The sequence below is a fragment of the Eptatretus burgeri genome, chromosome 1, assembly GCF_056783735.1.
Source record: "Eptatretus burgeri isolate ZD-2024b chromosome 1, Ebu_testis_v1, whole genome shotgun sequence".
NCBI classification, from domain to species: domain Eukaryota; kingdom Metazoa; phylum Chordata; class Myxini; order Myxiniformes; family Myxinidae; genus Eptatretus; species Eptatretus burgeri.
In genome coordinates this window covers 77,378,454-77,402,569 of record NC_140961.1, presented here as the reverse complement: position 1 = coordinate 77,402,569, position 24,116 = coordinate 77,378,454, and the positions used below count along the sequence as shown (strand labels likewise).

Below are 24,116 nucleotides of genomic sequence, written 5' to 3'. Positions count from 1 at the left end.
ATGTTTGACATGAGATCAGGGCCGTCTCTCTCAACACATCTCAAGCTTTCTATGCAGTCTGGCATCCCACCTTGCTATCCAAACTCTGCCTACCATATCCAAAGCTAACTCTGCTGTTGGGTTACTTCCTCCACTCTCATAGCCAACATGTGGCTCCCAACGGAATCCTTTCATCTCCTCTCCCTGTTAAAGCTGGAGTGCCGCAAGACGGTGTTCTACATCCATTCCGATACCTAATCTTCATCAATGATCTCTCTGACTCTCTGGAAAAATCCTCTTTATCTATTTGCTGACGACTTCATTCTCTGCCGTGACATCCCTCATCCTTCAAATAGGCAAGCAGCAGCCTTTTCCCTTTCTTTAGACCTTGACAGAATGAGGAATCTGTCTGTCTGTCTCTCTCTCTCCCCACCACAAAAGGACCATATGGCAAACCCTCCCTTATACTTTCTTAACAACTTTGTCAAATAAGTTGTCACTAAAACTCTTGGGTCTCACACTCAGCCATGATCTTTCTTGGGTAAACCACATTGCAAAGTTGGCTTCCAAAGCCACTTGCTGCCTGGGCCTCTGTCATGCAGAATCTTTCCTCGACACACCTGAACTCAAATCTCCCGACAAAGCCTTCATCTGCAGCTTGATGGAGTCATGCTCTCCCCGCTGGCCTGGTGTCTGCCTCACAGCTAACTCAGCTTAACACCTTGCTCACACCGTACATCTTGCTCACACTTTGAAAACCAAGACCTTCAATATCATTAAAATCTCCCATGACGAAGCTGAGTCTATAGCCGATCACTTCTCCATCACAGACAGGATGGTGGCCTTTCTGTCTTCTGATGCCTCCTTTCTGGTCTTGCAACCTCTGCCCTCTGTGTGCTTTATCCCCCCCCCCTCCAGGTTTTGGCAGGACACACACAGTCCACCATGAACCCCCTTCCAGTGAAACTCCCAAAATCTACAATCACTTCTCACCTCCACTCATTTGTTCCTCTTTTTTCCCCACCCGAGGAACCAACTTCCACATTCTTTTCAATCACATTCTTTCCTCCAGGTCTTCAAGACAGCTGTTTACCAATATGTCAGATCATCCCCAATCCAAAACCATAATATCTTCAACCCCCAATGAACCAATCCCTTTTCCAAAATTTCCAGTTTTTCCTTCCTGAGAGTTTATTTCTGTATACCTCTTAACCGCCCCCCCCCACCAACATTCTGCCCTACTTGCTTCCCTTGTTGTCTGTTTTTGTCTATTTTGTCCCTCGGCCCTGCTGTTGGCATACCTCCTTCTCTTTCTGCTGTTCATTTTGTTCTGTTGCGTCCTGATCCGATCCATGTTCTAGCTCTTCCACAAGTCTCGACTCTATATCCCCCCAAAAAAATTGCATGGAAAAATTATTTTTCACAATGTGATTTCGTCTAAAACGGAACTTTTCAGCCACTGCCATGTTGAGTGAGGGATTACTGTACACTGGAGTCCAAGATCTCAAAGTCTTGATGGTTGGCATCTGTCTCTGGGAATTAGGGTGCAGGACCGGTGACATTTCACTTCCAGGCTCGTTGGCAGATATCGACCTTTTGTTGCATTCATTCATTCATTCAGGCTTCAGCCGACCTGCTCCTTCTATTCTCTGTCATTTCATAGATACACTACCCCCCCCTCCCCTCTCCTCCCCAAGTAGAACGTGTTTATCGAATAACGCCCTCTCTGTTTCGTTTTCCAGATTCAGGTTGTATTATGCTCATCTCCACTCTTTTATTCCCTTCTTTTTATCACTTTTTGATTGAATGCATTTCTAACCCCGTGCAGTTACGCTCTTTCCTACAGTCTTTCAAAGGTCTGCTGACTGGCACCTATTGTTTAATCCCACGTCCATTCATGCTGTCCTTCCTTTTTTTTGTGACTTGTGTCCGTCAATCGTTCTCAAATAATTATCCATTTTTTTTTTCCTCTGGTTCCCTTTATCAACAGTCCCCACAACCGATCAGTATTTTTCAACTTCATCATGAGGCCTTAAATCTTGCATCGAAGAAGAAACAAATGGAATCGGTTATAGATCATGGGAATTGATTTTTAGATTTTGTCAGCAGCGACATATGGTACATTAATCGGAACAAAAGAGGAAGGGTGAATGCCCAAAACGTCTGCTTTTCTTTGCTTCCCAGGGTGGTTAGCTTACCTCATCCAACGTCCTGTTGATTGTTCTACCTGTCAGCCGACACAGAAAGATGCTAGCCTTCATGAGGAAGAATAGTTCTTCAATCTACCTTCAATCTACCGTTTAATTTCATCAGATCTAAGAAAACAGAGACGACCCTAAGTGAACAAGTCATACCTTGCTGGTGACGACCGAAGTGTTATGGATTCCATTTCATTTTGCCATGCAGTCAATCAGTCATGGTTGTTAAATTGCTTTGTGTTGTATTAAGACGGGATCAACCTGAAAACCATGAGATGTGAAATCAGATGTTTATCTTGCTGAGCCAATCAATGGACAAATGCGATGGTCGATGCTCTTAAACATTTTTGTGGAGAATGCCACTTACTTTTGTCGGTCTGATGAAAATGTGAATCATCAAATGTTTTTGAAACTTTCCAAATGTTAAAAAAATAAATAAATACAGAATTCGATTTTGTTGACTTTACAAAACGGGGGGGTCAATTCGTAATAAAATAACGTGGACCTGATCACTTCTTCTCAAGGACTCACCGTTATCTTGTGGTTTCAACTTCACTCTCTTCCAGTGAAGGAAAATGAAACACACAGCAAGTGTGTCTGTAAATGTGAGAAGTGAAGATGCTTTGAAGTTCGTATTTCGACATTTTCGGGCCTCATATGGCCGAGAGGTGCGTACACGTCTCCAAGTTGTCTTGCCTTGGTTCGAATCCCGACCCAGCTATAAATTGTCATCCAGGTATTTCACAGGCAGGGTGGTTCATCAGTGTGTGTGCCGTCCCTCAGATTGACGTTAAACTCGATGTCCCATCTACCAGCATCAGTTGATAGGTGTTGAAGATCCCACGGTGACCTTCCCGAAGAGTAGGCGAGCTATCGTCGACAACATGAATAAATTCCAAATTCCTGCCCGAACCTTAGTTAAACATCAGGCCTGGCTAGCCGATGTCCGTTCGAGAAAAAGAGGAATAATAAGAATAATTTTCAGGCCTCAATCACAAAAAGGATCCCCCTCCCCCACACCCCCATTGTATTTGAAACTTAAATAGGCAAAACAAATTTCATGTTGTACTTCAATCAATTAAACATTATCCCGGAGGTAATTGAATGTTCAAATTTTCAATGAGCAGTCTCATAATTTTCCCAGATGTTCTTAAATGGATCGTAGCTTTACGAGGGGCGGTGATCGCAAGTGTATGAGGAACAATCGATCTTGCTATAAGAACTGCTTACTGGGAAATTATCAGTCATACATTTGATTTAAACATTTCCCTGAAACATCAATACACTAAATTTTCAATATTATAAATACAAAGTGACTTTTCCTCTTTTTCTTTTCTGTTTTATTCACGTGCAGTTCAACCTACAATTTTGCATAATCAACCTTTTGTTGCGAGGAATTTCCCTTCAATGCACACGGGATTCAAACAGCCAGACAACTATGGCCTTCCATTGCTCACAAGGCCAACGCAGAGATGGCTACTTAATGCCTGAGTTTGCACTGATATAACAACTTGTGGAGCATAATCTCGGCATACGGATCAAGGAAGACAAACAAACGACATCTGTTTTAAGTGAGAAACAAAGCCACTTTAATGCAAGACGCCAACAGTCAGAGCTAGGACGTTCAGGGACTGTGTGCGGTGACACACATACAACACGCAGCGCAGACACACACATACAAACACGTACAAACACACACAGACACACACACGCGCGCGCGTGCGCGTACAACAGGGTCTGGCAGAATGCAACGGGCAGAGTAGACAGACTGTCAACACAAACTGTAGAGAATAGAGGGGTGAAATATAAATCGTTTGGACATTCGTTCTCATCAGACAGAAGAGGAAGAAAAAAGTTTTGTTAATTTTGTACGGCTAGGGTAGGCAATAGCCCTATTCAAAGCTCATGCGAGGCTTACCTTGCTTCAAGTGCGATCGATTGATGGCTTATGTGTGATTGAAACGAGCGCAGACTCGAAGCCGGTAGCCAGGACAATCACTGCAAATACCTGATGTGTCAACTTCTCCCCTCACCAGCGTCCTCCACCACATACGGAAAGCTTAGAAGACCAAAACAGCCGGATTCCTCTGAACCACTCTTCGTAGCATGCTCGAAGGTATAGAGATTTTTGGTCTCTGACCCATGAAACGGTGATGGAGGCAAGCCACATCGGCCCGATTACATGCAACACTCAATGGTCACAAACTTGCACATACAGACGCATGACTCCGTATTGCAGTAACGAGTCATTCTTTTTGCACGTAAATAGGCAATGGGCATTTAACAAAGAGCAAAGTTCCCGCTTTCATCAGCAGCAAAAAAGCCTTGCAATTCACAAAAAAAAAAAACAACACCTGGCACAGACAATGCACCAAAATAAATTGGTGGAAATTGAGGACTTCAGAGATGGTACTTTTTTTTTTTTGCAGATAAAGGGGTATGAGGAAGATCATAGGATAGAAGCAGGCTCCACAGTTCATCTAAAGACATATATGCAGACCTGGTCATAATAATGCGGCAAGTGGATACCGCTTGTTTGGCTGGTGTGAGCTGAGTATACTATACAAAGCAGGGATTAAAGAATTAAAAACAAAATAAAAAGAAGTAATCACAACTATAATATAACAGCACAACAAGGAAGGATGGGCACACTTTCAGATGTGAGCTTGAAATTGTAAAAGGTGTCATAAGTGGGATAAAAAAACAAAAAAAAACAAAAAAAAAAAACATGAAGGATCATAGGACCACAGATGCTGCAGGACAGGTAGCGAGCAAATATAGCTAAATAGGGTGCTCAAAAACACATCAGGCAAGCGCACACAAACTTAGACAAACCCCCAGACAGATGCCTTCACATAGACGATATTACTTACGCACAGTGGTCTAAATTGCTCTGTGTATTGTAAATACCTTTTAAAGGAATTCAGACAACTTGGGACAAACACACATGACATACAGAGCAATAGACATCTGCTCCATGCTTCTCTCTGTTGGGCTGGTTATAATCTCATGCTCTATCTACAGCACTAACAACCCAATTGTATCTTGAAATACAAGTATTATTGTCATTATTAATGATATTATTATTATTATTATTGTTACGTGGTCAGATGTGGCCACCCTACCAAAGGTATAATTAACATGGAGGCCCTTTAATATTACTCATATCGTCTTTCTTCCCTTTGTTTTAAAATGTAACACTTAAGCAAAATGGCTTCACACAAGATACATTATATACATGGGAAGAAACAGACCAGAGGATTTATCTACAGACACAGGCCAGCTGTCAGCAGCACAGGGCCCAGGCCACATGCGAGGGGTAGCAAGGGGCCACAAACAGCATTTTTTGTGGGAGTGAACAACAGAGGGTGTGAAAGGTGGGAAAAGAGAAAAGGAGAATTAGAGGGAGAGCAAATTCCACTTCCAGGAAAGAGAAATGGGAAGAGCAAAGAGCCATCACAAAAACACGTGAGGGAAACGGCATGCAGGGGAAAGATGGTGGCCACAGACAAGAAGTGAGGTGGGCAGCCAAGGACAGGAAGTCGTGTGACAATAGAAACACAGAAGGGAAGTGATATGGTAAACCAGGGCACAAGGGGCTGCTTGGAAAGGTGCCAGTGCTTGTTGTAGGACAAGAAAGAGGAGGAAGAGGATTCAACGTTGACCAAGTAGAGAACCGCCAAGGGAAAGAATGAATCACACTTTACTTCTTGGATCCAAGGCTGGAATCTACCTCTTCTTCTGGCTTGAGTGAGTGCCACTGAGCAATGGGCCGGCGTGGATTGGCAAGCATGTCGCTCCAATGCCGCAGCTCCGTGCCGGTGCTACTGCAGCCAACAAACAACTTCCCAATCGCTTCATTCTTACCCAGCTTGTCATAGTCCAGAACCGTAATCACAACTTGCACCTTCTGTATTGGTGAGAAATAACAAGGGCAGATAGATGCAGGAGGTGAGTTCGATGGATTGAAGCCTGAGTTTAGTGAATTAAGGAAAGGAAGTGGGATTTGTATGACAATTAGGTATGATTGTGGGCGATGACATGAGGAGTTGGTGAGAATTCTGATAATATTGGCACGATGATGATTAATTCAAGCATCATTATTGTACTCATTGTCCACATCAAGAAAATGAATTGCAAGACTGCATTTGGAGTCACAAAATTGCAAGATAATTCAGCATTTTAGGTCAGACAAGAGTCAAGGTAACAGAGAAGCAAAAGGTCAAGTTTGAAATAAACGTCATGAAGGAGTTGAAGTGAATTTCTATCTTTGAACATCAGTAACGCTTGCACAAAGAGACAAATCGGGCGACATACCTGGATCTGCTCAAAGGGCACCTCAAAGCTGAAGGACTCGTTATAATAGGGGTTCAAAGTATTCTTCTTGATCGTGGTCTTCTTTTTCTTAAGTCGTTTGCCATTTTGCATAAGGTGGATCTTCACATAAGGATCTAGGGAAGTTGGGGTTCGGAGATGGGGAAAATGCAGAATACAGATGGGAACCCAATGTGAGTGACGAGCAAGTCAACGATATTCAGAGCAAATGTCTTTCACAGACTATAAATCAAGATGACACGATCAATACGACGGCGTGAGCAACTCGAGAAGTAGGTATAATCCAATAGAGAAAAACACATAAAGCTAGAAGGAGGTCGTCTGTAACTAAATAATCTTTTGTCACAGCGAATGCAGCAATCATTGTGTCCGTAAAGTGTCCTGCTATGTCTTGGATGTCAGACATTACGCAATTCCATCACCGAATACTGTGACATTGATAACAATCGGATTGAGGGGTAAACACGCGGAGAAGGTTTCACAAGCCTGGCTCAAGTCCTCCAGCTTTAGTATGTCATAAATCGCTATGAAATGAGTGCAAACAAGGATATGTTGAAAAATGAGTAACTCCTTGATGTTAATTCTATTTATTTATTCGTATGTAGCCTGTGGTTGCATGGCTGCATTATTTTCTAGGGGCAAAGCTGTTCCACTGATGCAGTGCCCCATGTTACCAGTAAGCTGGTACTCATTTTGCCGACCTCGGAAGGATGACCGGCTCGATCAACACACCTGGTGTTAATTGGATGGATAACAGGGGCTTGAACTCAAGACCTTAAGATCTTAAGCCTGCCACCTTAACCATTAAGCAAACACCAGGCTTACTTGATGTTAATAACACACGAAGATGACTCTAAAAAAATTAATCATGCAATTATGCATGAGGCTTATGAAACCTCGATTTGTTTATTTTGTGTTATTTACTATTGATAAGCATGTTTCTTGGTGAGGGACTTTATGTAACCGCATATGGTTCCACGAGGTGGTGCAGACATTTCCTAATGCAATATATGGCTGGGGAGAGCACTTATAAACGAGCGATTGCCATATGATACTCTCCAAGTTAGAGAAAAGCAGTTTGCATAAACTTCTTGTCTCAAGACATTTTCCTTGAGAAAATAAGCCGTGGGAGCATCTACATATTTTGTATGCAGAAATGGCAAAATTAATGATTTATCGCCAGCTTCCTTTCATACAGCCTGTGCATCTACCCCACCCCCTATCTTTGGCTTCACTCTTTGTCTACTTTACTCGAACCCTCCCACCCCACCCCCTAATCTCCCCCACACTCAATCTTCCCCAATGTGCCCACTGAGCCTTCTCCTCTGCATTCCTTTTCCCTCATTTTTCATACGAGAAACATCCGCTCCCTTTGGGAGCAGCCTACATACATACATGCTGTCCATCCATCCATCCATATACATACATACTATACATGTATAATCCATCCATCCATTGGGACCATACTCTGTGCAGAGCCTTGGTGCTGTCTAAGCAGTCTCCTTGGCTAGTGGGTACAATCCTGGATATGTCTCCACTCCGACACAGGATACCAGCAAGCTGGCACTCATTTTTGCCAACCTCGGAAGGATGACAGGCAGAGTCAACCCCACCTGGTATTAATTCAACAGCCAAGTGGGATTTGAACTCAGGATCCTTGGATCCCAAACCCACCTCCTTAACCATTAAACCAACACCAGGCATAAATGTATAATTCTGTACAAATATACATAAATCCATCCATACATACATACATACATACATATATACTGTATATATACACACTGTACAATGTACATACATGTCCAGTATGTAAACATACACATAATCTGTACATGCAGACATAGATGCATACTGTAATCATACATACAGTACATAATACATTCAGAGAATTGCCTTATTTTATATCACAGGATTAATAGTTTTAATTTTTTTCCCTTTCTTTACAGGAATGAGGCTCTTGGTAAAGCAAGGTAGAACTGACAGTGTGACAAACATCAAGGGAATGAACGGAGAGGAAGAGAGGAAACAGAGGAGGGGATCAGGGGAGGAAACAATGAAACAAGCAAGTAAAATGGTTGGGTTCGGAAAGGTTAATGGGGCTAATAAAGATCATGGAGTCATAGAATAGGGGATGATGAGAGATGGCGGTGCACTGCTTGATTTAAGCCCAAGAGGAAAGAGGGAGACAGAACAGCCTCTGAAGGTGGTTGCAATGACAGGAGATGCGAGAAATAAAAGAGTTGAGATGTGTGATCAGCCTGAATTTTGGAAGCAGAAACAGTAGGTGGTTCCTATCTTTTATCGAGTGGTTAATCAAAATGTTCACAAACAGATGCGTTTTACCATTCAAAATCATCTTTCCTTTGGTGTGTTTAATTTTATACACACATTAAAATATTGTTGCGAATCTGGAAGCCATTTGCACACAGACAGACAGCAGTCCCTAAGCTTAGTTATTTCGATAAGTATGTGTTTAAAGTTAGAATCCATCCCCTATGTCTAATGGGAATTTTGTGTGTGCGCTGTGAGTTATTTTATAGTCAGGTTTTTTAAATATCTTTAAATCTTCATCCTTCGTTCTCGCACCATCGCCATCCATCGCCCACGTGCAGCGTGTCACGTACAGGGGTGAGGTTCCCTCCGCCCACCGTGAGCTCGTCCAATCAACGGCAGCCGGCCCGACAGCCGACCCGAGATCGCCCCTCCCCGCTACAAAGGTGGATGGAGAATAGGGTGCTCCTCTGGTTGTTCCATTTGGGTTCTCAGACATGCACGGGGGGAGGGTGGTCATTGCCCCTCCCACCAGACCACCCCTTGTCTAATCAGGGAAGCTCATCACCTCAGGGCTGGCTTCGCTTTCGCCAGATGGAGTGTTCGGTATGACCAATGAGGGGCGGCCACGAGTCGCCAAACAACCCCTCGTCCAATCCGGAGGCGAGTCCCTCAGAGCGGTTCCCTCGACCTGCGGGGGAGGGGAAGGATAAGAAGAGGTGGCGAGCCGTCGAGAAGGGAAGAGGTGGCGAGCCACCAAGAAAGGAAGGTTCGCCCCGTCGTTGAGAAAGGAGAAAGAGAGGAAGCCTCGTCTTGCCTGCTGGCGTCTCATCTGATCCGTTCCAGTGCTGGCTGGCGTCCGTTGCGTCATTCCTGGTCCCTAGTGCTTGCTGCTGCGTTGTTAGCGGCGGGTTCGAGTCCCGCCACCGGACAAGCTCGACCAAACCGCATGAGGTGGACAGGTGCAAGAATAGGCCCCTGCCCTCAGCTCGCCTTCCCTCCGAGCTGAGAGGCCAAAATAAAGACCCGACGGGATCCAGTTATTTTGGGTGTGTGCGTGTGTGTGTGCGGCACCGTCCTATAAGTAGAAACTGTCTAAGTGCCCTGTGTTCATTGTACATTCCATTTTCATATTCGGATAACTCTCCTCCTTGTGTGCTCCCCTCCCCAATTATTGTTCGTAATAAACCCCCGTGTTAAATGTACCAGCTCGTTTTCTGTGCTTTCTCCCATTGACCCAGCACGGTGCGTATTGAGAATTAGTGAGGCCGTTGGTGCCGTAAATTGTCATTGGGACCGGCGCGGCTCTGGTAACTCCGCTCCGTTATGCCAGATCGGAGTCGGTACCTGCGACTCGGTTCGGACAGAGTCGGCCAAGGGTGTGATTTCCCCGGCAATCTGACGACGTGGGTACTTAGGTATATTGAAATTTGGCTATTGACCCTACCCCACGCCGTCAGAGAATTGGCGATCATGGTCCTTTAAGTGGCCCGTCGACTCCGGAGTTATCCGGGGTGACAACCTTTTAATTCTGGGTGTTCGGTGGGGGACGGCTCTGCTGCTCCACCTACTGGTCGTTTATCGCCACCGAACCCCGGCCCACAACAATATTTGGCACATTTTCTCGATCAATTTGAATTCCACTTTTATTTATTTACATTCTATTATCTTAATTTTTTTTTGGCATACATTACTTTTTGCTTCAGGCTGCATCAAATACTCAAAAAGAAACTGTCCTACATGACTTCATTGTTCATAGACGATGGCAGGCCCACACAAAATAAATATAATATAATATTCATAAATTTGCACCAGAGTCTCCTGGCTCATAATGTTTAATATGGAGGAACATTATATATATATATATATATATATATATATATATATATATATATATATATATATATATATATATATATATATATATATATATATATTCCCAGTTCAGAGCAATCATAGGACAAGTGAGCACATTACATTTTGACACCTAATTTTAATTTTAGCGTTGCAGGAATGCGTCTGATGATGGGATTTCAATCCCTTCTCTGTTCTTTCCCTCCCTTTAGCCCCCTGTAGCTTTATGCTGCTGAACCCACTGTGGCTCAAGCTGCAACCTGTGCTGATCAAAATTCCCTGCTACCCATAGGATGACCACAATAGCCCAAGATGCTGGAATGTCAGCGTGTGCTCCCAATCCTGAAGAAAACGAAAGGTTTTTTTTTTTGCATTCATACACAATGGCCTTTGTCAAGATCCATCCGACCGTGAAACGCTGGAGATATCACATGAAGATGTTCGGCTTACAAATGTGTGCTGAATATCTGCAGCTGAGAGTTTAAAGAAGGGGAAAAAAACCAAGGACAATTCTGTAATGGGGGGGGGGGGTGGATAATAGAGCAGAACAATTGAGTAGAGATGGAAGAAGAAAGGGAAACACGAATGAGGGTGCAAATGGAGAGTGGTGTGTAATTCAACTGTGCAGAATGACTGTAATGAGCACCAGACAATGGTTCAGTTTTCCAAGGTAAGTGCTAATGCGGGTGAATTATCAAGAACCTGCAGGTAGAGATTTGGATTTTTACCGGAGGCTAACAGGGAAGGAGAGGACAATGAAACAAACTCAAGTTCACAACTAGAAAGCATCCCAAAGTACAAAGCCTGTCCATGTCCACTTCATAATCAACTAAATTTGATGAAAACAACAGCTAAGAAAAAAAACACAGTGTAAAATTTATTAATTATTGTTCTCCGTATTCTCATCATGTTTGTTGAAAATTTGATGACAAAAATTAGCGCTCAAATGGTAAAAAAAAACAAAAAAAAAACTTATGGCTTGGACAGACATATAGGCAGAGACAGACAGCCACACAGACTTGTGAAATCGATCGCTGCGACCTTGACCTTTGGACCTCAAAACCTCGACGTCTGCAGCCTGATTGAGTACTGTTCTCCACCTTTGGACCTCAAAACCTTTGGCGCTCGATGTCCACAGCCTGATTGAGTACTGCTCTCCCCTCTGGACTGGTGCTCCTGTCTCTCACCTTTCTCGGCTTCACACTGTGGAAACCAGGGCACTTAGGATCATTGGTATCTCCCACAATGAGGCTGAGTCTTTGGGTCTCTCACTCTCTTACTGCAGGCAGGTTGTTGGTCTTTCTGTCATCTACTGTCTACTCTCTGGCCTCGCCCCCCCTGCTCTGTCTGAGATATGTCCCCCCCCCCCATATTTCTGCAGGGCGCTTTAGGTCCGCCAGCAACCCCCCTCTGGTTAAACTACCAAAATCAAGAATCACTGCTCACCTTCACTCTTTCATTCCTCTTTTTTGCTGCCTTTGGAACAAACTCCCACATCTCTTCAATCCCACTCTTCCCTCCAGGTCTCAAAAACAGATGTTCACCACCATCTCTTATCTTCCCCCATCCAAAACCATGATCTTTTCTACCTCCTCTAATCCACCCCAAACCCACCTTCTTCAAATTCCCTGCTTTCCTTCCTGAAAGTCCCTGTAGTGACCATCTTGTTTACCCCGTGTACCCCACCCCACCCCTCTCCCTTCCACGGATCTCCTCATGTCTCTGTTCCTCATTGTTTTTTCCTTCCCTTTCCCACCCCTCTTGTCTCCTGCTCCCCTTGTTGTACGTTCTGTGTGTTAGCGCTCATATGAGCCTTGACAGTGTACACAAAAAAAAACAAGCAAAACAAAACAAAACAATAGGCTTCCAGCTTTCGATTGGTGAAACCAATTCAATGACCCATTTTGCAAATTCTGTTCAACTTTCGAGTCAATTGAATGAAAATTGACGATTTTATGTGACCATGACCTTTTGACCAAATTATTTGACCAAATAATTGTTAGTCTTCTCCATATTCACTGAATAAAGCTTTGTTGAAAATTTGATGACAAACACTAAAATGGTCAAAAGTTACAGCCTCGACAGACAAACACAGAGAAGTGATTGCAAAAGCTTGTCTCCCGCTGCACGGGCAGACGGGCTGATAATAATAATAATACGAGTTTCCTTGCAAGAAACTTCAACACAGGAGGAGGCTATGAGGCCCATCAAAACTGGTGCAATGGATGCCAAATATGGTTGTTTGTCTGCGCTCTATCCTTTTTACATGCTGAGCATCAAGCAAGGAAGCAAAACGTACCGTTCTTAAAGTCTTCGGTATGATTTGGCCGGGATTCAAACCGCCGACCTCCAAACTTAGAGCAGATGCTTTAACTGTTCACCGAGTCTAGTTAAAGTTAAGTTGATTTTTAACATTGAGATGCATATATTAGCAGAAAAAAACAAGGATTTTCAATTCAAATAGTTGAAATTACACGAGTGACTGAGGTTTAGGATAGACAAACATCTCGACTTCATCCTCTAAACTGCCCGTAGATGCAACAGTCAGGATTAATTACATCTTTCAACTCCACCAGAGAAACCTCACACATCCACTCCCACACTCGCTCCAGTACATAAATCCTGCATCCCCTTCCCCCCCTTCCCTCCTCATACGCAGCGACAAAGCGACCAGGGAAAGATGGGAGTTATGGTTCATGGGATTATATTTAAATGAAGGCATTTGTGTATAAAATTCCATATTTGTGTTTCTTTTATCCAAACTGCATTTGCAACGGCTATTACACAAAGCTTCCTTTTTCAAATCAAACATCAAAAAAGGATTTTTTTCAAATCAAACAACTCATGATGCTCTGAACTATCAGAGGTGAATTATCACAAATAACATTAATGATTTTGATTTGTCATTGTATAAGGTTGTTATATGTTGTTATTTGGTATAAGGTTGTTAGTTGTAAAAACAATAATTACTCTTCAAATCCTATATTGAAATTCTTTACAAATGTCTTTCTAATTAACCCTTAAAGTACACTGATATCTACCTTGCCTTGGTTCTGCATTCGAATTATGTACAACTTCCATTACAAGCCTCAGATCAATGGAAAAAATGGCATCCTCTAAAAAAATAAACAACTGTACACCAGACTGGAGTGTTTTGTGTCCGAGGAAAGCGTGAGCTGACCAATGCCATTGCTTCTCCACTCGGTTACATCTGCCTTGACACTCCTATTCTGTCCAATTTCCCCAGACTGGCTGGCGGCCATTACAGGACCAATGCTGAATGCTCAGGCTTTATTCTATTTGTCTCATGTTCTGAATCAAAGAAGTGTGGATTTTTGGGCTTTATCAGGTTTTTATTTGATGATAAAAACAACACTCATATGTACATACTCCCCATTATAGTAGACCGAGTACGGTGGAAATATGACCGAGTGCACAGTATTGCTACATGCAACACCAAAAAGTGAGATTTTGTACATCGAAGCACTTCAGTGAATAATCGAAAAGGCTTGTGAGTGAGTGTGAGTTTGGCAACATGCATCGGAAGATTTAGAAAGAGTGTGTGGGTGAGGAGAGTCAGAGAATGTGGCGTGGAGGAAGGGGAAGGAAGTGAAAGGAGAGGCGTTGAGAGCAGAGAAGAGGGAAATTGATTGTATTTGAGAAAAAAAAATCTCCAGCAGAAGAATGCAATTTAAACTTGAAATTTTGTAACCAAGTGTAGTAAACACGACAAAAGTCATTTTGAGATGGATGAGTATAATTTATTTAAAATAGAAGTGTCTTTCCCCGAGAGAGTGACTTGGACAAAGTAACGACTTGAATCAGGCAACAAGTGCAAATGTGCAAAGGCAAGCTGGGTATTTCAACGAAAAGTTTTAAAATCTATGATCCTCAACTCATAATGTACAATCTTTAAAGACCCATGACACGGCACTACGGAAGATTTCAACAAATATGCTACGGATCAGCAAGTACGACATTTTCCAACTGAAAGTTGATTTAATGTTTGTTTTTACAGGCTTTGTTTCCTTTCCCTGAAGACAAAATAAGATATAAATTGTATTATTTATGGAAAATAAGGTGTTTAACTCACCTTTCCAAATTAGAAACTTAGGATGGGGGTTTATTACTAATAAATGATTAGAATCACATTTGATAATAATCAATGTTATTTTCACAGAAGTGGATGGAATTTTTGACAAGTTATACTCATATGTCACTTTTAAAAGTGTGAGTGAGTGAGTGACCTGTCAGTGTACAATGTTCATGATGAAATGCAAAATTTATACAGGAAAGGGTCAAAACTTCTTGGAAGAGCTGGATTACAAATTACATACACACACATGAAGGCAACACTGGACTTTACTTCAGACAAATAGAGAATCACTGAACTTGGGGGAACTGACATCATTTCCCAGATCATTTTGGGTACCAGCACAACCATCTTTTTTGACATCGCTTTTTTCTCCATACTTAGTGGGGCAACGAAGGAGGAATTTCCTCTCCCCATAGAAGCCAACCTCTGGGGTTTGTCTATGCTTTATCATTTAAATCCTTAGCACTGATCAACGAAGCCTGAGCGTCAAGCACATCCCATTTTTAAAGTCTTTAACAAGACTCGGCCAGGGTCGAAATCAGACCGCCAACCACGCAGATTCAGAGCGGACGCTCGAACCGTTCAATATAAAAAGAGAATAAAGCAGAATCGCAGACTTCCGACAGACTGATGACAATATCTCCCCTGCTTTGCACTCCTTATATACAACAACAACAAAAAAAAAAACAACAGAGTGCAAAATCTGTCTTTTAACAGCCCGAAATTATCATTTTTTATATTATATATTGTTACGGCTGTGGAAATTCGCATTACACCATAAAGGACCCTCAGGTGAGATATCTTCATAGGTACATGTGTAGTTAGCCCAAACTCGTTGTATAGAGGGAATTTATGTGATTCATCCGGGCTGCGACGCTTTGAGTTACAATTTTTTTCTTTTCTGTCGTTATTTTGAACCAACCACGTCTCAACCACCATCATACAACAACCACCTTAACTACTACGCCAGCCATCGTCACCAACTACAACCACGCTCCAACCCGTAGACAACAACCACAACGCCAACCCTCACCACAGAAGACCCTCCACCACCTTCGCCTTTCCCTTCACGAATTCATCCCACATCATCGCTTCACGGCTATTCCCGCACCACCTGTGAACACTGAACGTCGGGCTGTCTCGGGCCCGTTCGGCGATTGGTGCCGAACGCACCGAGCCGCGAGCGCGGATGGCGGCCTTTCCGAGGGGAAAAATTCGGATCAAAAATGCTTCACGCCCACTTCTCCGTCCAATTGGCGAGCGGCTAAGCCCCGCCTCCAAGCGTGTGTATGTGAAGTCCGTATATGCAAATTTTAGGATCAGGAGAGGCTCACGCCCATTTTTGCCCGACCAATGGCTGACCGGGGGGGGGGGGCGGCGTGGCCCCGCATCCAATCGCGTTCTGATCCTAAAATTTGCATATTGGCTGCTCCTGCCGCCTATAAAAAGGCGAGCGCAAGGCGAATTGGGGCGAGTTGGGTTTTTGAGTTGCTTGAAGAGTGTCATCGAGTGGTTGCTCTTGGGGGACAAGGAGCGTGCGTTGGTGGAGTGGAGTCGAGTGCGCGTGGTGGAACTGCAAGCAAGGGAGCTCGGGTCCGAGGCAGGAAGGACGGCGGTCGAGGTTGCGGTGTGGGGGATCGCTCGTCTCGTCGCGGGACCCAAGCCAGCCAGCCACTCCCCTCCCCCAGGGCATCAACAATTCCCCCTTTCCCCCGCGCTGAGATAGTGCAAAAGGGGGCCCCGTTCCCACCCCACTCCAAACGTGGTGCCAACGAAACCCGCCAAGGAGCACGGAGTCGGGGCACAGCGACGCGGCCACATTTGCGGCTTGCCCGCCAACGCGTCACGAGGACGCGGGTAAGACCTCCCTGGTCTCGCGGACCTGGCTGCTCCTACAGGTCACGCGCACATTTGGCCTATGGGCCCGTCTGCCTCCTTGTCTGTGAGGGTGGCTTCTTTCCTTTGCTTTTGTGTAAATGTGTGTTGGCGCCGTCTGTGAAGTAAAACTGTATAAGTCTTGCCGTGTGTACGCGTAGTCGGTTTTAGCTCTTACGTTTGCTTTATGTGCATTTTGATTCTGTATGGCTGTATATACGTGCTCTCCGTGTGCCGGGAAATAAAATGTTTGCTTGTTGAACTGTGCCCGATTCGCTTCGTCTCGTTCCTTTTAATTGACTCTCCATCCTGCTTCACGTAAAGGGTTCGTCGTGGGTGTAACATCCCGGTAATTAATCTGAACCGTCCAGGTCGACGATAACACCGCTCGGTTATCCCGATAGTACGGAACGGGCCGCCCAAGCGGCTCGTGTCCGGAGTCGACCTGTGGCGAGGTACGATTGCCCGGTTTACCATCCGCGTGGGTACTTAGGTAGGTCGAGTTTGGCGAACAACCCTATCCTACGCGGGTGGCCGATTGGCACGATTGTGGTGAGGTCGAAAGGCCCACCCGTGACTAGCTCCCGGCGTTGGTCGAGAGGGTCATGACAGAATTGTCCGTCCGGTGGGCGACGTGCTGCGATTCGCGTTACGTGGCCGTCCGCACGCCGGCGGGCGCGAATTCGCAACAATATTATCATATTCTCTCTAAATCATCATTTCTGTGTTGTGACAGATTTTGAACTTTGACCTGTGTAAAATGGAAACTGTGCTCTTGAAAACCTAATAAATCAGAACTGAGAAAAATGCATGAAAACAAATACAGTGTTACAAAATTATGGTGAATGCAAATCTAATTGCTGAGTGGCCACAAAACACAGGTAGCGACATAATGAAGGTTATTGAACATCGCAAAATATTTCTCTATGCAAACCTGAATTCTGAGTTTGGTGGCCACATAATTGAGATTTACGATTTAGTAAAAATAGGTCAAAATTAGACGAGGCAATAAATAGGTCAGCATCAAGATTAGACCAGGCAATAAATAAGTCAGCGTGACATAGGTTCTAAAAGGGCTTCGAAGACACCCAATGTGCGTCATCACAAACCTTTTCCCATTCAGAAATGAAGACATCAGACCAATGATTACCTGCTGTACTGTCATAAAGGGATTGTTGGTGCCAGGTCTTGTCTGGATTGGGTTAAATTTGAATGCTTGTTTGGCCAGAAACCTTAACATTGCGACCGATTTTGACCCTGGATCCCCGTAGAATCCCCAAAACAACTCTAATCTGAGATGGTTCTCTGAATCCCCACAGTGGTTGTTTGAAAGCACCTATTGCACCAAATCTCATCTCGATCGACTGAAATATAAGGGAATGCCAAAGCAAAATGTGTGTGTTTTTTAGTGTCGCACCTTTGATCCATTAAAACGAACATTGAAATTAAGAAACGCTATGTAATCATTTATTGAAAAGAAGAAGAAAAAAACATTGTAATAATTAAATAAATAAATAAATACGTCATCCTTTTCTGTAGGAAGAAGGAAGACATCATTGGAGGTCCATACTCTGTACGTAGCTTTGGGGCATATCAGGACCAGCCCAGAAATCTTTCTCGACTGGAACCATTCTGGGACAGGTCGCCACTGAGGCAGGACACTCGAATGAAGGTGCAGGAATTTGGAATTTGTTCAGCGTGCCGGTGATAACTTGTCTACTCTTCACAAAAGACACTGTGGGATTGTTTACGTTCACCAACGACCAGTTCTGGAAGGCACACATATTGATTCCTCACCCTGAATGTGAAACACCATGGAAACACCTTCCAGCACTGGACGGTTTATAGCTTGGCTGAAATTGGAACCCAGGCTAGATAGCTCAGAGCCGAGTGTGCATTTTCATCTAGGTCATCCTGTCCTCCCCTATGAATACGACATGTGAAAAATAAACTCTATGCCATTCAACCAAATATTATTTCTCTGTGGAAGGAAAGAGACATCTGTACAAAGCTTGCGATCAGTAAATGCCCAAGCTGTGACATATATTTATTTCGCACTCCGTTATACATCCTTTGTCAGTTGCCTGCCTCTCAAATATCCTCTGGATGCACAGGATGAACGGTCTGGACCTGCTTCCCTGTGCCAAGGTTGATTGAGCAGTTGCAACGAGAATGGTAGAGATAGCTCTCTGAGATGTCCTCCACTTATGGCTCACACCTTCCCAGGCACTCACTCAATATGCCTTTATCTCTTGCAGCCTCACTCGATCTTCCCTAATCTCGGCCAAGCTTTCCGCCCACCCAACTCCAACATCTTTGCTTCGTGCCTAGTGCTCAAAGTTATTGCAATTTTTTTCAAGGCCAGTGGTTCGATTATGACTTGTTCAATCGGGGGTGAGCTCAGATGGCATTTCAGGACATCTAGTTTGTGCCATTTGATGCTAGAGGATATGGAGAAACTGTATTTTCGAACACCGCGTAATCAAAAATGTTCAACCACCGAATCACCCGAAAATATTTGTTAAAAACGTGTAAAATATTGCAAAGAGAATTTTGTAGAGTAATGGATGCCGTTGCTATTCTGGACTGATATGATAGCTCAGGGATGGTGTATTTGCATGCAAATTGACCAGTGTGGCTTTGATTTCCAGAAGAAAAGGTTCCAGCTAAACAAATTGGGCTGATGCTCTATAGCAGCAGGGGTATTATATAGAGTACGCCATCCTTTGAAAGACTGTTAAGCAGGCTGTCTCATTTGCTGGCATTCACTTTTGGATGTTGCCTTTCTAAAGGGTAAAGCATTGTTTGCTGGTACTGTGATGCTGGAACAAACTCTGAAGCACAATCATTCACTCGAGAATTGTTCTTGATGACAAAGACGATGATATTCCATTGTTTCCCCAACACTATTTTATTTTCCTTCATTTGGCCCTTAATATGTGTTCTTGTTTATTCCACCATCGCAATCTTTAAGTGATAGGTTGAAACGATGCGAGTGGATGTGGTGAATTGGAAGTTTTATATAAGAGGGTGGTTCAAGGTTGATATTGACTGTTTATTGGAGAAAATGTAAACATAATAGTTCATTGCTGAAAATCTGTGTCTACCCTGTGCTGGCAGGATAACCGAGATGTATATGTGCACTATCCTCTGAGCTGTCTCGCTTGGGTCAATTGGTGAGTGATCTTTAGCATCCCACAAGCTACAAAATACTCTAACTCCAGCAAGCATTGCATATGCCGAACATTTCATTTTGGAGAATCACCAGATTACTATAAATGAAACAAAATAATGATCGGAATTCAGTAATCGGAATTCAGATCGGATCGGTAACCAATCATTTTTTTCTCACTTGAATTTAAATGAGGTCTGTCCAAGATGGGTACCAAAGTACTTCACATTTTATCAAAGGCAACTTGTGTTCAACTGAACTCTAGAATTGTGCTTGATGACAAAGATGATGATATTCCATTGTTTCCAGATGGAGGAAAATTATTGATTTAACAGGAAAGATGTGACACATGATGAGATCTCATGCCATTATGATTAATATTTAAAAAAAAAAAATCATTATTATTATCCCCTATCCAATCCCACATTAAAAATGAGCTCAGACTGACCGATCGTCTGTCCATGACCGATCATCCGTCTATGTACTTTTGTGTATGTGATATTTTAAAAAAAAAAAAAACGTTGAACATTTAGCTTTCACATTTCAGATATTTATTCCTCATGACATTATCTCAACCTAATTAGATAATGGCTCCGATTGCCTAACTTTTGTTGCCGAGCTACAACCACCTCGATAACTTGGCTTGTGTATGTGATATTTCAAAAACAGTTCAAGATTAAGCTTTCATATTACACAGAAAATTCCTCATCCCACCAAAGAGGAGAGGGATTGAGAGTATCAGCTCCTTGTTACCTCCGCCACCGAAGATGGAGGAGGTTATGTTTTCCCCCCTGTCTGTCTGTCTGTTTGTTTGTTTTTTGTTACTTGGCAGTTGTTGTTTTGTTTTTGACAAGTATGTTGATCGCCTCCGTTTGTTTGTTTGTTTGGCTGTCCACTCACCTCCAGCCCAAACTGCTAACCCTGCGACGGTCACGCTTTCAAGTTTTGTAAAATTTGGTGGACCAAAAAGGTCTACGAGCCAAATTTTCTAAAATCCTCAAATTTCATCCGATTGACTTGAATTTTGAACAGCATTTGCATATCAGGTCAATGAATTCAACCGCCTATAACTTTAGAAGTTAACATAGGTCAAAAGGTCAAATAGGCCAAAAAAAACCCCCCAACATAGGCCAAATTTATTAATCGTTTCTAAAATTGTCAATTTTCATCCGAATAACTTGAAATTTGAAGACCATTAGCACACCAGGTCGCTGAATCCAACCACCAATTAATTTTGAGGTCAACATAGGCCAAAAGGTCAATGTAGACCAAAAGGTCAATACAGGCCAAATTTCTAAAATCCTCAATTTAAATCCAATTAACTTGAAATTTGAAGAGCATTTGCACATTAGGTCAATGAATTCAACCACCTATTAATTTTGTGATTACCATAGGCAAAAAGGTCACCATAGACCAAAAGGTCAAAACAGTCCAAATTTCTAAAATCCTCAATTTTAATACAATTAACTTGAAATTTGAGGAGCATTTGCACATCAGGTCACTGAATTTAACCACCTATTAATTTTGAGGTAAACATAGGCCAAAAGGCCAATTTGGGCCAAATTTTCTAAAATCCTCAATTTTCATTTGATTGACTTGAAATTTGAAGAGCATTTTCTCATCAGGTCACTGAATTCAACTACCAATTGATTTTAAAGTCAAAAGGTCAACACAGGCCTAATCTCTAAACTTGATAGACAGGAAGAAAAACTAAATATATCACTATATCTCGAAACGTTGTGGACGAGTTATGACAAAACAAGGTGAATGGATTGAATAGGTGACAAGAACAAGTGGATTGGATTTTGGTTCGGATCCAGCCCATCGGTGGGATACAAAACGTAGACTGTTCCACCTGGCAGAGGTATGCGCTTTACCGAGTGCCATTCTACTTTGTGCTGTTTTTCCAAGTTGTCACTCTCTTAGTGATTTTTCATTTGTTTGTCTGTCCGCTCGCCTCCAACACAAACCACTCAACTGATCATTCTGAAATGTTCGGAGATTATGGTCACCGACCCTGCGACAGTCCATCATTGAAGTTTCATAAAATTCCATTGACCAAAAATGTCGACAAAGGCAAAAAGGCCAATTTGGGCCAAATTTTCTAAAATCCTCAAATTTTATCCGATTAACTTGAAATTTGAACAGGATTTGCATATCAGGTCAATGAATTCAACAACCTATTGTTTGTGAGGTTAGCAAAGGTCAAAAGGTCAACATAGGCCATAAGGTCAACCCAACATAGGCAAAAATTTTAAATTGTTTCTACAATTGACAATTTTAATCCGATTGACTTGAAATTTGAAGACCATTTGCAGATCAGCTTACTGAATTCAACCACCTATTGATTTTGAGGTAAACATAGGCCCAAGGTCAAAATTGGCCAAAAGACCAATTTGGGCCAAATTTTCTAAAATCCTCAGTTTTCATCCGATTCACTTGAAATTTGAGGAGGATGTACATATCAGGTCACTGAATTCAACCACCTATTCGTTTTGAAGTCACCATTGGCCAAAAGGTCAACAAAGACCAAAAGGTCAACATAGGCCAAATTTCTAAAATTCGAAATTTTAATCCGATTAACTACAAATTTGAAGAGAATTTGCATTTCAGGTCATTTGATTCAACTAAATATTATTTATGAGGTCAATATCGGCCAAAAAGGTCAACATAGGCCAAAACATTAACATGGGCCAGATTTCTAAAATAGTTTCTAAAATTGTCAATTTTCATCTGATTGACTTGATATTTCAAGACCATTTGCATATCAGCTTACTGAATTCAAGCACCCATTATATTTTAGGTCAACTTAGGTGAAAAGGTCAACATAGGTGAAAAGGTCAACATCGGCTTGATTTCTAAAATTGTCAATTTTCATCTGATTGACTTGAAATTTAAACAAGATTTTCATATCAGCTCATTGAATACAACCACCAATTGTTTTTGAGGTCAGCATATGCCCATATTGGGCTTGGGATCCTAGGTCCTGAGTTCAAATCCTACTCGGCTGTTGAATTAATACTCTGCCTGTCATCCTTCCGAGGTCGGCAAAAATGAGTGTCAGCATGCTGGTATACTGTGTCGGAGTGGCGACCCATCCTGGGTTGTGTCCAATAGCCAAGAAGACTGCTTCGGCAGCACCAACGCTCTGCACAGAGTATGGTCCCGATGGATGGATATGCTCAAATATCGACATAGGACAAGTGCCAACAACTTAGGATAGGTAAGCATTCTACTGAGTGCCATTCTACTTTGTGCTGGTTTGCTAAGTGTCGCTCTATGAGTGATTTTTCATTTGCTGTATGTCTGTCTGTGTGCAGGATATCTCAAAAAGTTGTTGACGGATCCAGATGAAATTTGGTGGGCAGGTTGGTGTGTGACAAGCACGAACTGATTAGATTTTGGTGAACATCCAAATCCGGATCTGGATATGAGAATTATTTAATTTCAAAAGTGATTCTTAAAGGCCCAGTCACACCTTGACGTTTTAGCCAGCTTATGCCGATTTTTTTGAAAATTTGTCTAAAACGCTGGTACACGTCGAATACGTTATGGGTAAGTTTTGATAACATTGAGAGCACGCTGAAAAACACTGCCATACGTCGTTGTACGCTGGCTTTAAACGTTGTACTTTTCGGTTGTCCTCCAATTTTCCATGCTTGAAATTTTAAGACTTATGCCAGCGTATGACTCACACGTTCCACATAACGCTGGCGATAAGTTGTAGGCACGTCACGCGATCGTTGACACACGTCGACACACGTTTCTTGTAAGTTACTCATAAGTCGAAACACATCGAGGTAATGTTTAGCGTACCCGAAACTTATTTCTAACCTATGAGTAACGTGTTGTAGTCACATTACGCGATCGGTGACACACAGACACACGTTACTTGTAAGGTGCTCATAAGTCGAAACACATCAAGGTAATGGTTAGCGTCAGTGTTCCAGACTCCCTGGTTTTATTTTTTTAATTTTTTTTTCTTCCTTCGTTCAGTATGATGGTGATTTTGACACTTCGATGTCTAGTGCGGTTATAATATAATATAATTAATAGGCTGCCACTCAACGATATAAATCATAACCGCACTGTACACTGAACACCGTCATACCGAAGAAAAAAAAAACCTGGAGTCTGGAACACTGACGTTAACCATTACCTTGATGTGTTTCGACTTATGAGCACCTTACAAGTAACGTGTGTCGATGTGTGTCAACGATCGCATATCGTGCGTACAACTTATTCCCATCGCATGCGGAGCATGTGTCATTCGGCAAGTACGTCGTAAAATTTTCAACATGTTTAAAATTACAAGACATACTCCATTTAATAC

At 42.7% G+C, this 24,116-nt stretch overlaps 1 protein-coding gene across 1 annotated transcript in view; it reads right to left on the bottom strand.

Moving 5' to 3' along the window:
* Positions 1–3,738: 3,738 nt before the first annotated feature.
* The window catches only part of SYT1 (synaptotagmin 1), a 671,970-nt gene continuing 651,592 nt past the window's right edge, over positions 3,739–24,116 (bottom strand). Inside the window, exons 9-10 of the mRNA XM_085889005.1 lie at positions 6,495–6,628; positions 3,739–6,087 (exon numbers count right to left, since the gene is read on the bottom strand). Coding sequence (XP_085745131.1) covers positions 5,881–6,087; positions 6,495–6,628 — 341 coding nt within the window. The 3' untranslated portion in view covers positions 3,739–5,880. The remainder of the gene's footprint in view (positions 6,088–6,494; positions 6,629–24,116) is intronic.